This window comes from Schistocerca cancellata, chromosome 7 (genome assembly GCF_023864275.1).
Source record: "Schistocerca cancellata isolate TAMUIC-IGC-003103 chromosome 7, iqSchCanc2.1, whole genome shotgun sequence".
NCBI lineage: Eukaryota > Metazoa > Arthropoda > Insecta > Orthoptera > Acrididae > Schistocerca > Schistocerca cancellata.
This window is the reverse complement of record NC_064632.1, coordinates 64,579,033-64,598,146: the sequence shown is the minus strand read 5'-3', so window position 1 is coordinate 64,598,146 and position 19,114 is coordinate 64,579,033. Positions and strand designations below refer to the sequence as shown.

General features: G+C 43.0%; 1 protein-coding gene across 8 annotated transcripts in view; it reads right to left on the bottom strand.

Annotated features, from left to right (window-relative positions):
- The window catches only part of LOC126091885 (F-box only protein 22-like), a 486,064-nt gene that overhangs the window by 88,077 nt on the left and 378,873 nt on the right, over nucleotides 1-19,114 (bottom strand). For all 8 annotated transcript variants that reach the window (XM_049907173.1, XM_049907177.1, XM_049907180.1 and 5 more), the window contains exons 4-5: nucleotides 11,363-11,478; nucleotides 10,741-10,994 (exon numbers count right to left, since the gene is read on the bottom strand). In XM_049907173.1, the coding sequence (XP_049763130.1) occupies nucleotides 10,741-10,994; nucleotides 11,363-11,478 (370 nt within the window). The remainder of the gene's footprint in view (nucleotides 1-10,740; nucleotides 10,995-11,362; nucleotides 11,479-19,114) is intronic.

The window sequence follows — 19,114 nt, the reverse complement described above, 5'->3', positions numbered from 1 at the left end:
GCCAATTGGTTAAAGACACAGACTCTGAATTTGGCTGCATAGATTTGATTCCCACTGGTTCCATCAACCTTTTTATTCCTCACTATGTTAAACATTTAATTATAAAATTTAAATATATCTGAACAGTTCAATTTATATACATAAAATTAATCTATTCAATTTAGTTATGATTACTACCCTTGTACATCAGAATGCTATAGGCTGCCACATTGTAGAACATTGGTAAAATTCTGCACGAGTCATCACTGATAATAACTACCACAATAATTTAGTGACAGTGAAGTGTATTACTCGTAACAGGATACCAAAGACCTATAATGTTTTTAAGTAATTGCCAGCTTCCACAAGCCAGGTGACCTAAACTGTTTCTATCGAACTTAAGAAAAAGTAATGAATCAAATTCTCACAAAATATCTGAGTTAGAGTCGTTCTACATCAATATATAAGCCAAACTTAAGAGGAAGTGTTTGGATGGGGTGAGGCATACAGATGACGCGAGTTATGGTGTAGTTATTGAAGAAGCCTATTGTCTTCTGCTTGAACGCTAAAGAAAAAATAACGACTGACACTACACAGATTGCACAGCTTTGTCTGGATTCAAGTTTATGTGATGGATTAATTTTATTTTTACATTGTGGTCTTTCTTCTTGTACAGCATCAAGTTTCGTTCTTTAATTGAGTGGACTGGAAACTCACAACACGATGTAGTATATTATCTTACGAATATGAGTACAATCTTTATCAGTACCTTACAACAATGATTTAAAATTGTACTGATGTGTGATTTCCTCTTGGTTCTAGCCATTATTTTTCACCTTTCATGTCTTCCCATTCTTTATACTATGTTCCCATTAATCACACTCAACTCCTTAAACAACATTCTAAAGTTTATTGTTAGTACACGACAGATGTTGCCCCCACTGAAGTCTAAGGACTAGAATGAATTCTACAGCAACTTCTTCAATGGTGTGCACTTTCCATCCAACATGTGTCTTCCCACATTGATGTGGAATCTGGTATATGCTGGCCTTCTGCAAACCGAGATCACCTTTGATGTTTCTCAATAATACTAGTGTTTTATTTGGAAATCAAAAGACAGTTTTTACTCTTTGCTTCTTCAGTGTGCATCCGATTTTTGTCGATAGTGTACCAGTGTATGGTATAAAGACAGTAGCCACCTCTTCCTCAGTAACTACTTCTGTCTCCACAGGTTGTACTGTTGTGGTAGGGTGGAGAGCGCGCCTAATCTGCCATTCTGGGTACCTGCATATTTGTATTGGAGCATTTCCAAGAGGAAGCCCTGATTTCATCCAAATGGAAACCCACGTGTTTTTCCATTAGGTAGATGATACGTTTGTCATCTGGCCCCACAGAAACGACAAGCTCCTCAATTTCCTTTCACATTTGAACTCCATACATCTCAACATGAAATTTGCTATGGAGACCAAAGCAGAAGGAAGATTACCATTACTGGATGTCATGGTCACAAGAAGAACTGATGACACCCTGGGCCACAGTATGTATCAGAAGAAAACACGCACTAACCTGTATTTGCATGCAGACACTGCCACCACATTTTGGAGAGGAATGGGGCACTAAAAACACTAGTACACAAGGCAAACACCATTTCAGATCCAGAGAGTTTGGAACACCTGAGAACTGTATTCAGAAAAAATTGGTACCCAGTATGGCAGATTAGGTGCATTCTCTGCCCTGCCACAACAGTACAACCTGTGGAGATGGAAGATGTCACGGAGGAAGAGGCAGTCGTTGCCTTTATGCTGTACAATGGTATATGATTGTGAAAAATCAGGCGCATATTGAAGCACCAAGTACAAATTGTCTTTTCCCACCCAATGAAACACTAGCATTTTAGCAAAGCATCCAAGATGATCTCGGTTGGAAGGAAAACGTATACCAGATTCCATGACAGTGTGGGTTGGCATATATTGGACAGATATCACACACCGTCGAAGATCGTTGCCAAGAACACCCGAGGCACACTCGACTGATGTATGCCAATGAGTCAGCACTCATACAGCACTGTTTGTCTGAGAAACACGCTATGGAATACGAATATACCAGGATCTTCACACAGATTTGCAAATACTGGGACAGTGTCGTTTAGAGAGACAGTAGAAATTTGCACCAAGGATGATTTCATCAGCCAAGATTGAAGCTATAATATTAACAAGACTTGGGAACCAGCACCGAGTTTAATTAAGAAGATTCTCAGCAAACAAAGTGATCTGGCGATGAGGGCAGACAGCAAACTTACATCAAAGCTATCACAGATGCTGACATTAGTGTCTCTGCGACTGCTGAAGCAGGCATGGATCACAGATGGAGTGGCTCGGAGGGGATATCAGAAGGCCGCATGCCCTCAGGAGCTCAGTTTGTCAGCACACCTGATGATGATGACATGTCTGATCAATGAAATATTAAGCCTGTTGGACACTATGAACTGGCAGTGCAACCTCGGACTATTCGATCAAACAAAAAATTATTTATGTAACTTTATTTATTTTTAGGTGACAGTTAAACCTTGGAGTTCTGCTTGTAGATATGAGAGACCATGTGTGCTGCACTGTCTTTTTATTTCCATGCTCTACCATGGGGTGACACCATGTGACCCTGAGCAGGCCAGACTATGACATGGTACACTGCTCTTGTGGCACTGGCTTCAGTTTGTACGGAAATAGTGTCTTGAGAGGCTAAAAACATGATTTGCAGAAGCTCACTACCTCCAATACTGGTGGATGTGCTTGAACTTCTGCCACCAGATGCTGCCCATTTGGCAGTAAAGGTCTACCAGCTATTACCACTGAACAGGGAGCATCCAGTGAGCCCAGAAAACAATTAAAAACCATAAATTGAAAACTAAAAAGTAAGCAGGGGAGCAACAGAGCAACTAAGCAACTATCCATACTGAGTTGGTGGAAATGTATGGCAACAATGCACAATCATAAGACACAGTGGTTATGTGATGCTGAGAATCTGAACAGGAATAGAGGACTGGTTGCCTGAAGACCAGTGTATCACAATTGAAATGGTAGTGGAAAAATTGAAAATACCTCACATTTTGCACAACATTTTGAACATGACTAAGATCACCACCTGCAGGGTATTGTGACTGCTGAACTGAGGCAGCAGTTGAAATGTGGCACCTATGTGAGGCCAAGCCAAATGACTCCTTCAGCTGCCTAATCACAACCGATGAGTGAAGTGTATCACTGACTCTGTGCCAAAGGAGCAGTAGAAACCTATTTATCCTCCACTCCCAAAATGGGTGAAGACCGAAGCATCACCAAGCAGCGCAATGCTGAGTGTGTTTTGATTTGCCATGGTGTGAAGGTAATAGATTATGCTTGTAAGGGCCCAACTACACAGGTGTATATTACCAAAGTGCCTAACTATGTTACTGGAAGCTGTTCAAGGAGGTTGTTTTTGGTCCATGACACAAGCCACACATGCTCCTTCATGTGCTATCAAATTTTGCCTCATCATCTGTGTTCTCCTGACATGACTCCCAATGACTTTTTACGCTTTCACAGATAAAGAAATCATTGCATGGCAAACATTTCCCAAATGACAACAAGGTGATTTTCGAGGTGGTATGTCTCCTCAACAGCCAAAAAGCAGACTTTTACGGCCAAGGTCTTCTTCAAGTCATCCATCACTGGGAAAAATATCAGTATTATGAAAGGGATAGTTGCTACTCCTCACCATAAAGCGGAGATGCTGAGTTGCACATAGGCACAACGAAAAGACTGTCTGACAAAGCTTTTGGCCAAATAGGTCTTCATGAGAATAGACAATACACTCCCCCCCACCCATAAAAAAAATGTCTCTGGCTGCCAAGGCCAAACAGTGAGCAGCAGCACATGATGGGAGAAGCAAACTGGGTGGTGGGGATAAGGAGGAGGCTAGAGCAGGGAGGGAGAGGGATAGCAGGGTAGATGTTGGGAACGGTAGTAAAGTGCTGCTTGTGGGAGCATACAGAGATGAGGTGTGGAGAGGGTATGGTAGCTAGCGGCAGTCAGGAGGTTAGAGGGCTGGCTGGCGGGGAGGGGGGTAGTAAAAAGAGAGAAGTAAAAAGACAGTGGTGTGCTGGTGTAATAGAGGGCTAAGAAGTGTTGGAATGGGAACAGGTGGATACAGGATGATGACTAATGAGGGTTGAGGCCAGGAGGGTTACAGGAATGTAGGATATATTGTAGGGTGAGTTCCCACTTGCACAATTCAGAAAAGCTGGTGTCGGTGGATATAATCCAGATGACACAGGCTGTGAAGCAGTCAGTGAAATGAAGAATATAGTGTTGGGTAGCGTGCTCAGCAACTGGATGTTCCAGCTGTTCCTTGGCCACAGTTTGTCGGTAGCCATTCATGCGGACTGACAGCTTGTTGTTTGTCATGCCCACATAGAATGCAGGACAGTGGCTGCAGCTTAGGTTGTAGATCACATGACTGGTTTCACAAACAGCCCTGCCTTTGAACGGATAGGGGATGCTTGTGACTGGACTACAATAAGTGGTGGTAGGATGTCTTGCATCTAGAGATACGAGGATATCTTTGTCCATCCTTACATAACCCCTGTCCCAAGACTCATAGCCCTATAACAGACCTCAATGGAAGACCTGTGCCATACATCCTCTCACCACCACCTACTCCAGTCCAGTCACAAGCATCATCTATACCATCAAAGACAAGACTACCTGTTAAACAAGTCATGTGATCTACAATCTAAGCTGCAACCATTGTGCTGCATTCCATGTGGGCATGGCAACCAACAGGCTGTCTGTCCCCATGAATGGCCACCAACAAACTGAGGCCTATAAATAGCTGGACCACTCAGTTGCTGAGCACACTGCCAAAGTTCTTCATTTCAATGACAGCTTCAGAGCCTGTGCCAACTGGATCCTCCCCACCAACACCAGCTTTTCTGAATCGCGCATGTGGGAACTCTGCCTACACTATATCGTACATTCTAGCAATCCTCCTGGCCTCAACCTTTGTTAGTCATTGCCTTTGACCCACTGTAATGGGACATCCACCTCTAGGATTACTTTTACTCAACAGTAGTTGTCAATACTAGTATTATTTTTCGAATTTTGGACAGGTCAATATTAACTCAGCTGAGTTTCTGAAAACTTTCGTATAATTTTATACACAATATGTTATATTTCAAGCTAAAATTTATGAAAAGGAATTACTTTATTTTGGACATTATGGTCAATAACTACTAGTTCTGAATGTACAATTAAAATTATTCTTTTTAGAAACATTTGAAATTACAAATTATTTGCCGTACATAAAATTTCTATTATTAATTACACAATCTAGTACAGCTTATTATGTTTATTTTTGGATTCATTTATGACGTAATAACTGACGCTAATAGAAATTCATTTGCAAGAAAACTTTTAAAACCTTAGAAATATTGTTATTTCCACTGAGTGAGACAGTAGTAAGCATGCCTCTGATGTGATCGGATGTATTTTTGTATTTTGTGCAAACAGTGTAATTTCAGCTTTGTTAATGTAAAAAGTCAAAAGACTGTATGATATATTAAAATGTGACAAAATATATTAACAATATGAATATAATAGATGGAAACATTCCACATGGGAAAAATATATCTAAAAACAAAGATGATGTAACTTACCATATTAAAGTGTTGGCATGTTGAGAGAGGCACAAACAAACACAAACACACACACAAAATTCAAGCTTCCGCAACCAACGGTTGCTTCATCAGGAAAGAGGGAAGGACAGGGAAAGACGAAAGGATGTGGGTTTTAAAGGAGAGGGTAAGGGGTCATTCCAATCCCGGGAGCAGAAAGACTTACCTTAGGGGGAAAAAAGGACAGGTATACACTCGCACACACACATATCCATCCGCACATAAACAGACACAAGCAGACACCATGTAAAGGCAAAAGAGTTTGGGCAGAGATGTCAGTCGAGGTGGAAGTACAGAGGCAAAGATGTTGTTGAATGACAGGTGAGGTATGAGAGGCGGCAACTTGAAATTAGCGGGATTGAGACCTGGTGGGTAACGAGAAGAGAGGATATATTGAAGGGCAAGTTCCCATCTCCGGAGTTCTGACAGGTTGGTGTTAGTGGGAAGTATCCAGATAACCTGGACCGTGTAACACTGTGTCAAGATGTGCTGGCCGTGCACCAAGGCATGTTTAGCCACAGGGTGATCCTCATTACCAACAAACACTGTCTGCCTGTGTCCATTCATGCGAATGGACAGTTTGTTGCTGGTCATTGCCACATAGAAAGCTTCACAGTGTAGGCAGGTCAGTTGGTAAATCACGTGGGTGCTTTCACATGTGGCTCTGCCTTTGATCGTGTTCACCTTCCGGGTTACAGGACTGGAGTAGGTGGTGGTGGGAGAGTGCATGGGACAGGTTTTACACCGGGGGCAGTTACAAGGGGAGGGAAGGTGGTTTGGGGATTTCATAGGGATGAACCAAGAGGTTACGATGGTTAGGTGGAAGGCGGAAAGACATTCTTGGTGGAGTGGAGAGGATTTCATGAAGGATGGATCTCATTTCAGGGCAGGATTTGAGGATCCCTGCTGGAGAGCCACATTCAGAGTCTGGGGCACTTTTGGGGTTCTTCTGTGGGAGGTTCTGGGTTTGAGGGGACGAGGAAATGGCTCTGGTAATTTGCTTCTGTACCAGGTCGGGAGGGTAGTTGCGGGATGCGAAAGCTGTTTTCAAGTTGTTGGTGTAATGTTTCAGGGATTCCAGACTGGAGCACATTCGTTTGCCACGAAGACCTAGGCTGTAGGGAAGGTACCGTTTGATGTGGAATGGGTGGCAGATGTCATAATGGAGGTACTGTTGCTTGTTGGTGGGTTTGATGTAGTCGGATGTGTGAAGCTGGCCATTGGACAGATGGAGGTCAACGTCAAGGAAAGTGGCATGGGATTTGGAGTAGGACCAGGTGAATCTGATGGAACCAAAGGAGTTGAGGTTGGAGAGGAAATTCTGGAGTTCTTCTTCACTGTGAGTCCAGATCATGAAGATGTCATCAATAAATCTGTACCAAACTTTGGGTTGGCAGACCTGGGTAACCAAGAAGGCTTCCTCTAAGCGACCCATAAATAGGTTGGCGTATGAGGGGGCCATCCTGGTACCCATGGCTGTTCCCTTTAATTGTTGGTATGTCTGGCCTTCGAAAGTGAAGAAGTTGTGGGTCAGGATGAAGCTGGCTAAGGTAATGAGGAAAGAGGTTTTAGGTAGGGTGGAAGGTGATCGGCGTGAAAGGAAGTGCTCCATCGCAGCGAGGCCCTGGACGTGCGGAATATTTGTGTATAAGGAAGTGGCATCAATGGTTACAAGGATGGTTTCCGGGGTAACAGATTGGGTAAGGATTCCAGGCGTTTGAGAAAGTGGTTGGTGTCTTTGATGAAGGATGGGAGACTGCATGTAATGGGTTGAAGGTGTTGATCTACGTAGGCAGAGATACGTTCTGTGGGGGCTTGGTAACCAGCTACAATGAGGTGGCCGGGATGAATGGGTTTGCGAATTTTAGGAAGTAGGTAGAAGGTAGGGGTTCGGGGTGTCGGTGGGGTCAGGAGGTTGATGGAGTCGGGTGAAAGGTTTTGTAGGGGGCCTAAGGTTCTGAGGATTCCTTGAAGCTCCGCCTGGACATCAGGAATGGGATTACCTTGGCAAACTTTGTATGTAGTGTTGTCTGAAAGCTGACGCAGTCCCTCAGCCACATACTCCCGACGTTCAAGTACTACGGTCGTGGAACCCTTGTCCGTTGGAAGAATGACGATGGATCGGTCAGCCTTCAGATCACGGATAGCCTGGGCTTCAGCAGTGGTGATGTTGGGAGTAGGATTAAGGTTTTTTAAGAAGGATTGCGAGGCAAGGCTGAAAGTCAGAAATTCCTGGAGGGTTTGGAGAGTGTGATTTTGACGAAGAAGAGGTGGGTCCCGCTGTGACGGAGGACGGAACTGTTCCAAGCATGGTCCAATTTGGATAGTGTCTTGGGGAGTTGGATCATTAGGAGTAGGTTTTAAACAACACTACATACAAAGTTTGCCAAGGTAATCCCATTCCTGATGTCCAGGCGGAGCTTCAAGGAATCCTCAGAACCTTAGGTCCCCTACAAAACCACTCACCTGACTCCATCAACCTCCTGACCCCACCGACACCCCGCACCCCTACCTTCTACCTAAAATTCACAAACCCAATCATCCCGGCCGCCCCATTGTAGCTGGTTACCAAGCCCCCACAGAACGTATCTCTGCCTACATAGATCAACACCTTCAACCCATTACATGCAGTCTCCCATCCTTCATCAAAGACACCAACCACTTTCTCAAACGCCTGGAATCCTTACCCAATCTGTTACCCCGGAAACCATCCTTGTAACCATTGATGCCACTTCCTTATACACAAATATTCCGCATGTCTAGGGCCTCGCTGCGATGGAGCACTTCCTTTCACGCCGATCACCTTCCACCCTACCTAAAACCTCTTTCCTCATTACCTTAGCCAGCTTCATCCTGACCCACAACTTCTTCACTTTCGAAGGCCAGACATACCAACAATTAAAGGGAACAGCCATGGGTACCAGGATGGCCCCCTCATACGCCAACCTATTTATGGGTCGCTTAGAGGAAGCCTTCTTGGTTACCCAGGTCTGTCAACCCAAAGTTTGGTACAGATTTATTGATGACATCTTCATGATCTGGACTCACAGTGAAGAAGAACTCCAGAATTTCCTCTCCAACCTCAACTCCTTTGGTTCCATCAGATTCACCTGGTCCTACTCCAAATCCCATGCCACTTTCCTTGACGTTGACCTCCATCTGTCCAATGGCCAGCTTCACACATCCGACTACATCAAACCCACCAACAAGCAACAGTACCTCCATTGTGACAGCTGCCACCCATTCCACATCAAACGGTCCCTTCCCTACAGCCTAGGTCTTCGTGGCAAACGAATGTGCTCCAGTCCGGAATCCCTGAAACATTACACCAACAACTTGAAAACAGCTTTCGCATCCCGCAACTACCCTCCCGACCTGGTACAGAAGCAAATTACCAGAGCCATTTCCTCGTCCCCTCAAACCCAGAACCTCCCACAGAAGTACCCCAAAAGCACCCCACTTGTGACACGATACTTTCTGGGACTGGATCAGACTCTGTATGTGGCTCTCCAGCAGGGATACTACTTCCTCAAATCCTGCCCTGAAATGAGATCCATCCATCATGAAATCCTCCCCACTCCACCAAGAGTGTGTCTCCGCCGTCCACCTAACCTTCGTAACCTCTTGGTTCATCCCTATGAAATCCCCAAACCACCATCCCTACCCTCTGGCTCCTACCCTTGTAACCGCCCCCGGTGTAAAACCTGTCCCATGCACCCTCCCACCACCACCTGCTCCAGTCCTGTAACCCGGAAGGTGTACACAATCAAAGGCAGAGCCACGTGTGAAAGCACCCACGTGATTTACCAACTGACCTGCCTACACTGTGAAGCTTTCTATGTGGCAATGATCAGCAACAAACTGTCCATTCGCATGAACGGACACAGGCAGACAGTGTTTGTTGGTAATGAGGATCACCCTGTGGCTAAACATGCCTTGGTGCACGGCCAGCACATCTTGGCACAGTGTTACACCGTCCGGGTTATCTGGATACTTCCCATTAACACCAACCTGTCAGAACTCTGGAGATGGGAACTTGCCCTTCAGTATATCGTCTCTTCTCGTTATCCGCCAGGCCTCAATCTCTGGTAATTTCAAGTTGGCGCCGCTCATACCTCACCTGTCTTTCAACAACATCTTTGCCTCTGTACTTCCACCTCGACTGACATCTCTGCCCAAACTCTTTGCCTTTAGAAATGTCTGCTTGTGTCTGTGTATGTGCGGATGGATGTGTATGTGTGTGTGTGTGTGGGGGGGGGGGGGGGGGGAGGAGGGGGCGCGCGCGATTGTATACCTGTCCTTTTTCCCCCCTAAGGTAAGTCTCTCCGCTCCCGGGATTGGAATGACTCCTTACCCTCTCCCTTAAAACCCACATCCTTTCGTCTTTCCCTCTCCTTCCCTCTTTCCTGATGAAGCAGCCGTTGGTTGCGAAAACTTGAATTATGTGTGTATGTTTGTGTTTGTTTGTGTGTCTATCAACCTGCCAGCACTTTCGTTTGGTAAGTTACATCATCTTTGTTTTTAGATATATTTTTCCCACGTGGAATGTTTCACATGTGCTGTGGTCAGGCAGTGAAGACTTATTAGTCATTAAAAATAATGTTTTCAATACAATTCCATTCCCAATCTCTTCAGAAGCTCATGTTATACATACAGCACAATCACTGAAATGTCATTTGTGCTAGAAAATGAACTATTTGCATATAAATCTTCATTTCATTATAAACGCAGCAAAAGAACAAATCCACTTTTTGAAACACACAAATTCTATCCCCCTTATTCCCCAACGTTATCATCTAAAAAGTACACACATTATAAGAATCATCACTACTAATGATACTGTTAAACTATATCTAGATATGTGCTTTGTCAATAAACATCACAAGATATTTCACAAAAGCATCATCTGAGACCTGAGAAAAAGAACAGCAGGGAAAATAAGGAGCAATGTTCAAGCATGTGTGTGTGTGTGTGTGTGTGTGTGTGTGTGTGTGTGTGTGTGTGTGTGTGTGTGTGTGTGTACATTTCAGTAATATATTTGTATAAGGCTTACTTACCACAATGAGTGTTACCACATGCTACTCTTTTTGTAGAATAAGGGCAACTAGCAATGCCTTTCCCACATTCAATATGGGGTTCCACACCACGTCCACACATAAATGACAGGCACACCTGAGATGCACAGAATGTTTCCCTTCGGAATGCAACATTGACCAGATTAAGTAAAGTGCTGGATGTAGTCTTCCTCCAAAATGACCAGTCAATATTTTCACGTTTTAATTTCTCATGTTCTGCAGCTTCCTTCCACGCCCTTAAAAAAAGGGGAGAAAGGTCCAGTGATTGCTGGATGTTTAACGTGTTCCAACACTATATTTAGGCACTACAAGCACACCATTTCCTGCCAAATTCATGCGAAATACATGCATATCTGCTAGAATATTCTCCTTCCTCTCATAATAAGTTAACTACTTGGGGAGGGGGGAATAAAATAAAAAATCATGCTATACACCAAATTTTCAACATAAACACTGATGAAAAGAAGGGTGTTGGAGATTAAACTTACATAATTTCATCACAACAATTGTTTTACTCTCTTAAGAAACTGATCTGTCCAATATGTGTGTGTGTGTGTAGCTGAGAAGAAATGTCAGATATACCAATTTGCAATAAAGTCCATACCGGCAAACGCGTGCTGCTGTTCTAAGATCCTTCATTGGTAAATAATTAAAAACAAGGCGTAAGAGTCCATACGCTGTAGTGATGTATTCACCCATGCAGCTAGTAACATCATATAACTGCAACAAAAGAACACACATACAAAAATGTGAAATTTACAGGAAGTCTCACACCTATAAAATATAGGGGGGGGGGGTGAAAAAAAAGAAAGGAAGGAAGAAGATAAGAGGGATGCAAAGTATTGTGCACCCTTGAATTCTTATTATCTCTCCATTAAGATATTGGCACATAGAAAACACTGTATAATTAATTTTTGGATTCCATTCTTTATAAAGCATAGGTTAGATGTATCACACTCACTTTTATTTATAAATTTTTTAGTAATCATTTACTGAAAATCAAACAATAAATATAACAAAAACATATCTGGCTCACTAAAGTGAAAATACCCAAGCTAATAGTAACTTGCATTGTTATCATAGATGAAAAGTTTCAAAAGCCAAGTTTTAAAAATTCAGCAATAGTTTCAATTTCCATATTGAAATTTTAACTCTACAATGGAGTGTTTGCTGATATGAAACTTACTAGCTGATTAAAAATATGTGCTGGACCGATCTCCAACTTGGGACCTTTGCCATTCACGGGCAAGGGGTCTACCGGCTGAGCGACCCGACCACGACTCACAACCCATTCTCACAGCTTTAATTCTGCCAGTACCTTATCTTCTACCTTCAAAGTTTCACAGAAGCTCTCCTGTGAACCATGCAGATCTAGCACTCCTGGAAGAAAGGATATTGCAGAGACATGGCTTAGCCACAGCCTGGGGGAATTCACTCTACATCGGAGTGTGCACTGAAATGAAACTTCCTGACAGATTAACACAGTGCGCTGGACTGAAACTCCAATACGAGCCGTTTGCCTTTCAGGGTCAATCACTCTACTGAATGAGCTACCCAAGCATGACTCAAGACCCATCCTCGCAGTTTTATTCTGCCTATATCTCGTCTCCTGCCTACCAAACTTCACAGAAGCTCTCCTGCGAACCTTGCAGAACTAGCACTCCTGGAAGAAAGGATATTGCTGAAGGCAAAGGTCCTGAGTTCGAGTCTTGGTCCGACACACAGTTTTAATCTTCCAGGAAGTTTCATATCAGCAACACTCCATTGTAGAGTGAAAATTTCATTTTGGAAACATCCCCCAGGCTGTGGCTAAGCCATGTGTCTACAATATCCTTTCTTCCAGGAGTGCTGGTTCTGCAAGGTTTGCAGGTGAGCTTCTATGAAGATTGGAAGGTAGGAGACGAGATACTGGCGGAATTAGAACTGTGAGGACAGTTTGTGGGTCATGCTTGGGTAGCTCAGTCAGCAGAGAACTTTCCTGCAAAAGGCAAAGGTCCCAATTCGAGTCTCGATCTGCACACACTTATAATCTGCCAGGAAGCTTTGTGGTTTTAATTTGGTGAATAAACAGCCACCTAGATGATTCCAATCGCTTTCCTGACTTTACATATAACCAAAACATATTGGTATTCTCTGAAAACTCTGTAAATAGAATTTTGCTTTCAAGATTTTTGAAGGCAATTCACGTAGCATAACTTGTGGAAGGAAGGCGAAAAAGATGGCTGAAGTGAGAGAAAAGGAAGAAACAGGCAATTAACAGAAGGTGCAGAAAAAGATCAGAAATATGAAACTTGTGTCATTGCTAGAAATGCCAAGAAAGTGCAAAGGATCCAACCAATGATGACATTCATACAGATATACACTCCTGGAAATGGAAAAATGAACACATTGACACCGGTGTGTCAGACCCACCATACTTGCTCCGGACACTGTGAGAGGGCTGTACAAGCAATGATCACACGCACGGCACAGCGGACACACCAGGAACTGCGGTGTTGGCCGTCGAATGGCGCTAGCTGCGCAGCATTTGGGCACCGCCGCCGTCAGTGTCAGCCAGTTTGCCGTGGCATACGGAGCTCCATCGCAGTCTTTAACGCTGGTAGCATGCCGCGACAGCGTGGACGTGAACCGTATGTGCAGTTGACAGACTTTGAGCGAGGGCGTATAGTGGGCATGCAGGAGGCCGGGTGGACGTACCGCCGAATTGCTCAACACGTGGGGCGTGAGGTCTCCACAGTACATCGATGTTGTCGCCAGTGGTCGGCGGAAGGTGCACGTGCCCGTCGACCTGGGACCGGACCGCAACGAAGCACGGATGCACGCCAAGATCGTAGGATCCTACGCAGTGCCGTAGGGGACCGCACCGCCACTTCCCAGCAAATTAGGGACACTGTTGCTCCTGGGGTATCAGCGAGGACCATTCGCAACCGTCTCCATGAAGCTGGGCTACGGTCCCGCACACCGTTAGGCCGTCTTCCGCTCACGCCCCAACATCGTGCAGCCCGCCTCCAGTGGTGTCGCGACAGGCGTGAATGGAGGGACGAATGGAGACGTGTCGTATTCAGCGATGAGAGTCGCTTCTGCCTTGGTGCCAATGATTGTCGTATGTGTGTTTGGCGCCGTGCAGGTGAGCGCCACAATCAGGACTGCATACGACCGAGGCACACAGGGCCAACACCCGGCATCATGGTGTGGGGAGCGATCTCCTACACTGACCGTACACCACTGGTGATCGTCGAGTGGACACTGAATAGTGCACGGTACATCCAAACCATCATCGAACCCATCGTTCTACCATTCCTAGACCGGCAATGGAACTTGCTGTTCCAACAGGACAATGCACGTCCGCATGTATCCCGTGCCACCCAACGTGCTCTAGAAGGTGTAAGTCAACTACCCTGGCCAGCATGATCTCCGGATCTGTCCCCCATTGAGCATGTTTGGGACTGGATGAAGCGTCGTCTCACCCGGTCTGCACGTCCAACACGAACGCTGGTCCAACTGAGGCGCCAGGTGGAAATGGCATGGCAAGCCGTTCCACAGGACTACATCCAGCATCTCTACGACCGTCTCCATGGGAGAATAGCAGCCTGCATTGCTGCGAAAGGTGGATATACACTGTACTAGTGCCGACATTGTGCATGCTCTGTTGCCTGTGTCTATGTGCCTGTGGTTCTGTCAGTGTGATCATGTGATGTATCTGACCCCAGGAATGTGTCAATAAAGTTTCCCCTTCTTGGGACAATGAATTCACGGTGTTCTTATTTCAATTTCCAGGAGAGTATGAAAACACAGTGTAATAAAGATGTAAGTCCATTTAGGAAGGATGATAGCTAAATACACAAAGGAACTGAAAGAGGCTGCCTGACACAAGTTAGAAGAATCAGAGCACAAACAAAATGAGGCAAGAAAGGAAATCCATCACAAGCGAAAGAAATTAGTGAAGGCTTCAGAGGAGATTGCCAAAAAGGTATGAGAATCAAAAGAGAAAATTTCATTACACAGGATAAAATAACTTCATAAATCAACAAATGTATTACTCCAACAGATTAAATCTTTTTTTATAATTATGTAGCAATATAGGTTGCAATGTGTTTCAAACACATTTTAACAAAAGAATAAGAGCAGCAAATAGATTACAATTTAAACCAATAAATGTCATTTAACTTAAAATGGGCATCTTATTATTTATTAATGCACATTTTTTCCCTGAACTCCAAAACAGTTACCAAAAACTACTTAAAGCAATGCCGTATTTTACCAATTTGTTGGTGGAGAACTCCAATTCTCCTTTTGTTAAGTGATATTCCATTTCCCCAACCCCTCCCCCCCTTTCCCATTAGCCCCCCCCCCCCCTTGACAGACTTCTAGAATCACCCATCAGAAGGGCAGATGACTTAAACAGAACAACTGCTGCAGAAATACAGTACACTGACAGAAAAAACTGAGAACAGAGCAAAACCACTGAGAACAAAGAAAAGGAGGTTAAACATGTCCAGTCCAAGTGCAAATGTGGAAACAAACACAACAGCAATATTAAAAGATAGGTTAATGGCACAGATTTCCAAAAGTCAGAAATATAGAAAGAGTTGTTCCACCATGCAGTTTCTGCTGCTGTTATCGTAATTCTGAAGACTGATTTGATGCAGCTCTCTACACTAAATTATCCTGGAGATGCAAGCATCTTCATCTCTGAATTACTATCACAACCTACTGAACTTACTGTATTCATGCCTTGGTTTCCTTACAGTTTTTATCTCCCCCCACCCACACAACATTTCTTTCCACTACCACACACGATACAGACAATTCCTTGTTCCTTGATGCCTTGGGATGTGTCCTATCAAACAATACCTTCTTAAAAGTTATGGATTGTTATAAATAATCCTTTACTAATGAAAATTGGAAAATTATGTAGAATCTTTCACGATTAGTTTCAGCTACAACAGCAAGCCATCTTGATATCATTCAGAAAAAACATCTCTGCGACTCAGCACCAGGTTAATAGGAGACACATTGTCATCTATAAAATACAGATTTGTGCCTAACGGCATTCACAACCAACCTTTTTCGCCCATTTATATATTTTACTGATGGCAATGTGTATCCTACCAGCCTGTTGATTAGACACAGCAATAAACATTTCAGCCAAAACTAGTTAAAAACAATTATTAATAATTTTTGCAATATTGATCAATAAAACATAACATATAAGAATCAATAACTTTTAACCCCCCCCCCCCCGCCCCCCATGAACCATGGACCTTGCCATTGGTGGGGAGACTCGTGTGCCTCAGCGATACAGATAGACGGTCATAGGTGCAACCACAACAGGTAAGCAGTTAAAAGCAAAAGGTATTTCCCCAGCCTTTCTTTATTCCAAGGGGTATTGGTTTCAAATTCTCTAATAACGAGCACTTCAGATTCAATAAATTTGATTCTACAGATATCTACCCATTTTTGTAATAACTGTCCAGACCCCTACAATAGGCAAACGGGAAGAAGTTTCCAAACTGAGTTTAAGAAACACCTGGGCCACAAGGGTTCTCAATCTGTGCTTACCACTCACCTACATGATACTGGACATACTATTTCCAATCTGTAAAGGTTTCTTTTTCTAATTACTACTGCCAGTCACAAACTTTGTCAACTATTGTATTACTTATTTATTTAGCGACATGTTTCAAGGGTTATACCTCAATCTTCAGGCTAAATGGCATTACAAAAACAACTTTACAATAAGGTCATTCTGATGTTACATAGTCTTTTCGTAAATGCTGTGGTCGAAAAGACTATGTAACATCAGTATGACCTTATTTCATATTACTTATTTATATAGCGACATGTTTTGAGGGTTATACCTCATCTTCAGGCTAAGTGGGATTACAGAAACAACTTTACAATAAGGTCATACTGATGTTACATAGTCTTTTCGACCACAGCATTTACGAAAAGACTATGTAACATCAGAATTACCTTATTGTAAAGTTGTTTCTGTAATCCCACTTAGCCTGAAGATGAGGTATAACCCTCAAAACATGTCGCTATATAAATAAGTAATATGATCGTTGACAAAGTTTGTGACTGGTAGCAGTAATTTTAAAAAATCTTTACATATTTCTTGAGACAGTCACGGTTGAAAAATAGTCAAAATGGCTTCAAATTCTTTTATTTCCAATCTGGCGGCTAATTTAAGGATCTTATGTAATGGTAACAAAGGCAATATTCTTTATCTACATCTACATCTACATCTACATGGATACTCTGCAAATCACATTTAAGTACCTGGCAGAGGGTTCATCGAACCACCTTCACAATTCTCTATTATTCCAGTCTCGTATAGCGTGCAGAAAGAATTAACACCTATATCTTTCCGTACGAGCTCTGATTTCCCTTATTTTATTGTGGTGATCGTTCCTCCCTATGTAAGTCGGAGTCAAAGAAATATTTTCGCATTTGAAGGAGAAAGTTGGTGATTGGAATTTCGTGAGAAGATTCTGTCACAACGAAAAACGCCTTTCTTCTAATGATGTCCAGCACAAATCCTGTATCATTTCTGTGACACTCTCTCCCATATTTCACAATAATACAAAACGTGCTGCCTTTCTTTGAACTTTTTCGATGTACTCCGTCAGTCCTATCTGGTAAGGATCCCACACGGTGCAGCAGTTTTCTAAAAGAAGACAGACAAGCGTAGTGTAGACAGTCCCCTTAGTAGATCTGTTACATTTTCTAAGTGTCCTGCCAACAAAACGCAGTCTTTGGTTAGCCTTCCCCACAACATTTTCTATGTGTTCCTTCCAATTTAAGTTGTTCGTAATTGTAATACCTAGGTATTTAGTTGAATTTACGGCTTTTAGATTAGACTGATTTATCGTGTAACCAAAGTTTGAGTTCCTTTTTGCACTCACATGGATGACCTCACACTTTCCGTTATTTAGGGTCAACTGCCACTTTTCGTACCATTCTGATATTTCTTCTAAATCGTTTTGCAGTTTGTTTTGATCTTCTGATGACTTTATTAGATGATAAACAACAGCGTCATCTGCAAACAACCGAAGACAGCTGCTCAGATTGTCTCCCAAATCGTTTATATAGATAAGGAACAGCAAAGGGCCTATAACACTACCTTGGGGAACACCAGAAATCACTTCTGTTTTACTCGATGACTTTCTGTCAATTACTACGAACTGTGACCTCTCTGCCAGGAAATCACTGAGACGATATTCCATAAGCATGGAATTTCACTACGAGCCGCTTGTGTGGTACAGTGTCAAAAGCCTTCCGGAAATCCAGAAATACGGAATCGATCTGAAACCCCTTGTCAATAGCACTCAGCACTTCATGTGAATAAAGAGCTAGTTGTGTTTCACAAGAACGATGTTTTCTAAACCCATGTTGACTGTTTGCCAATAGACCGTTTTCTTCGAGGTAATTCATTATGTTCTAACACAATATATGTTCTAAAATCCTGCTGCATATTGACGTTAATTATATGGGCCTGTAATTTAGTGGATTACTCCTACTACCTTTCTTGAATATTGGTGTGACCTGTGCAACTTTCCAGTCTTTGGGTACGGATCTTTCGTCGAGCAAACGGTTGTACATAATTGTTAAGTATGGAGCTAATGCATCGGCATACTCCGAAAGGAACCTAATTGGTATACAGTCTGGACCAGAAGACTTGCTTTTATGAAGTGAATTAAGTTGCTTCACTACTCCGAGGATATTTACTTTTATGTTACTCATGTTGGCAGCTGTTATCAATTCAAATTCTGGAATATTTAGTTCGTCTTCTTTTGTGAAGGCATTTTGGAAGGCTGTGTTTAGTAACTCTGCTTTGGCAGCACTGTCTTTAATAGTATCTCCATTGCTATCATGCAGAGAAGACATTGATTGTTTCTTGCCACTAACATACTTCACATACAACCAGAATCTCTTTGGATTTTCTGCCAGGTTTCCAGACAAAGTTTCGTTGTGGGAACTGTTATATGCATCTCGCACTGAAACCCGCGCTACATTTTGAGCTTCTGTAAAAGATCGCCAGTCTACAGGATTTTGCATCTGTTTAAATTTGGCATGTTTGTTTCGTTGTTTCTGCAACAATGTTCTAACCTGTTTTGTGCACCAAGGAGGATCAGCTCCAACGTTTGTTAATTTATTTGGTACAAATCTCTCAATTGCTGCCGATACTATTTCTTTGAATTTAAACCACATCTGGTCTACACTTCTATTATTGATTTGGAGTGAGTGGAGATTGTCTCTCAGAAAGGTGTCAAGTGAATTTTTATCTGCTTTTTTGAATAGGTATATTTTTCGCTTATTTTTTGAGGATTTTGGGATTACATTATTCAAT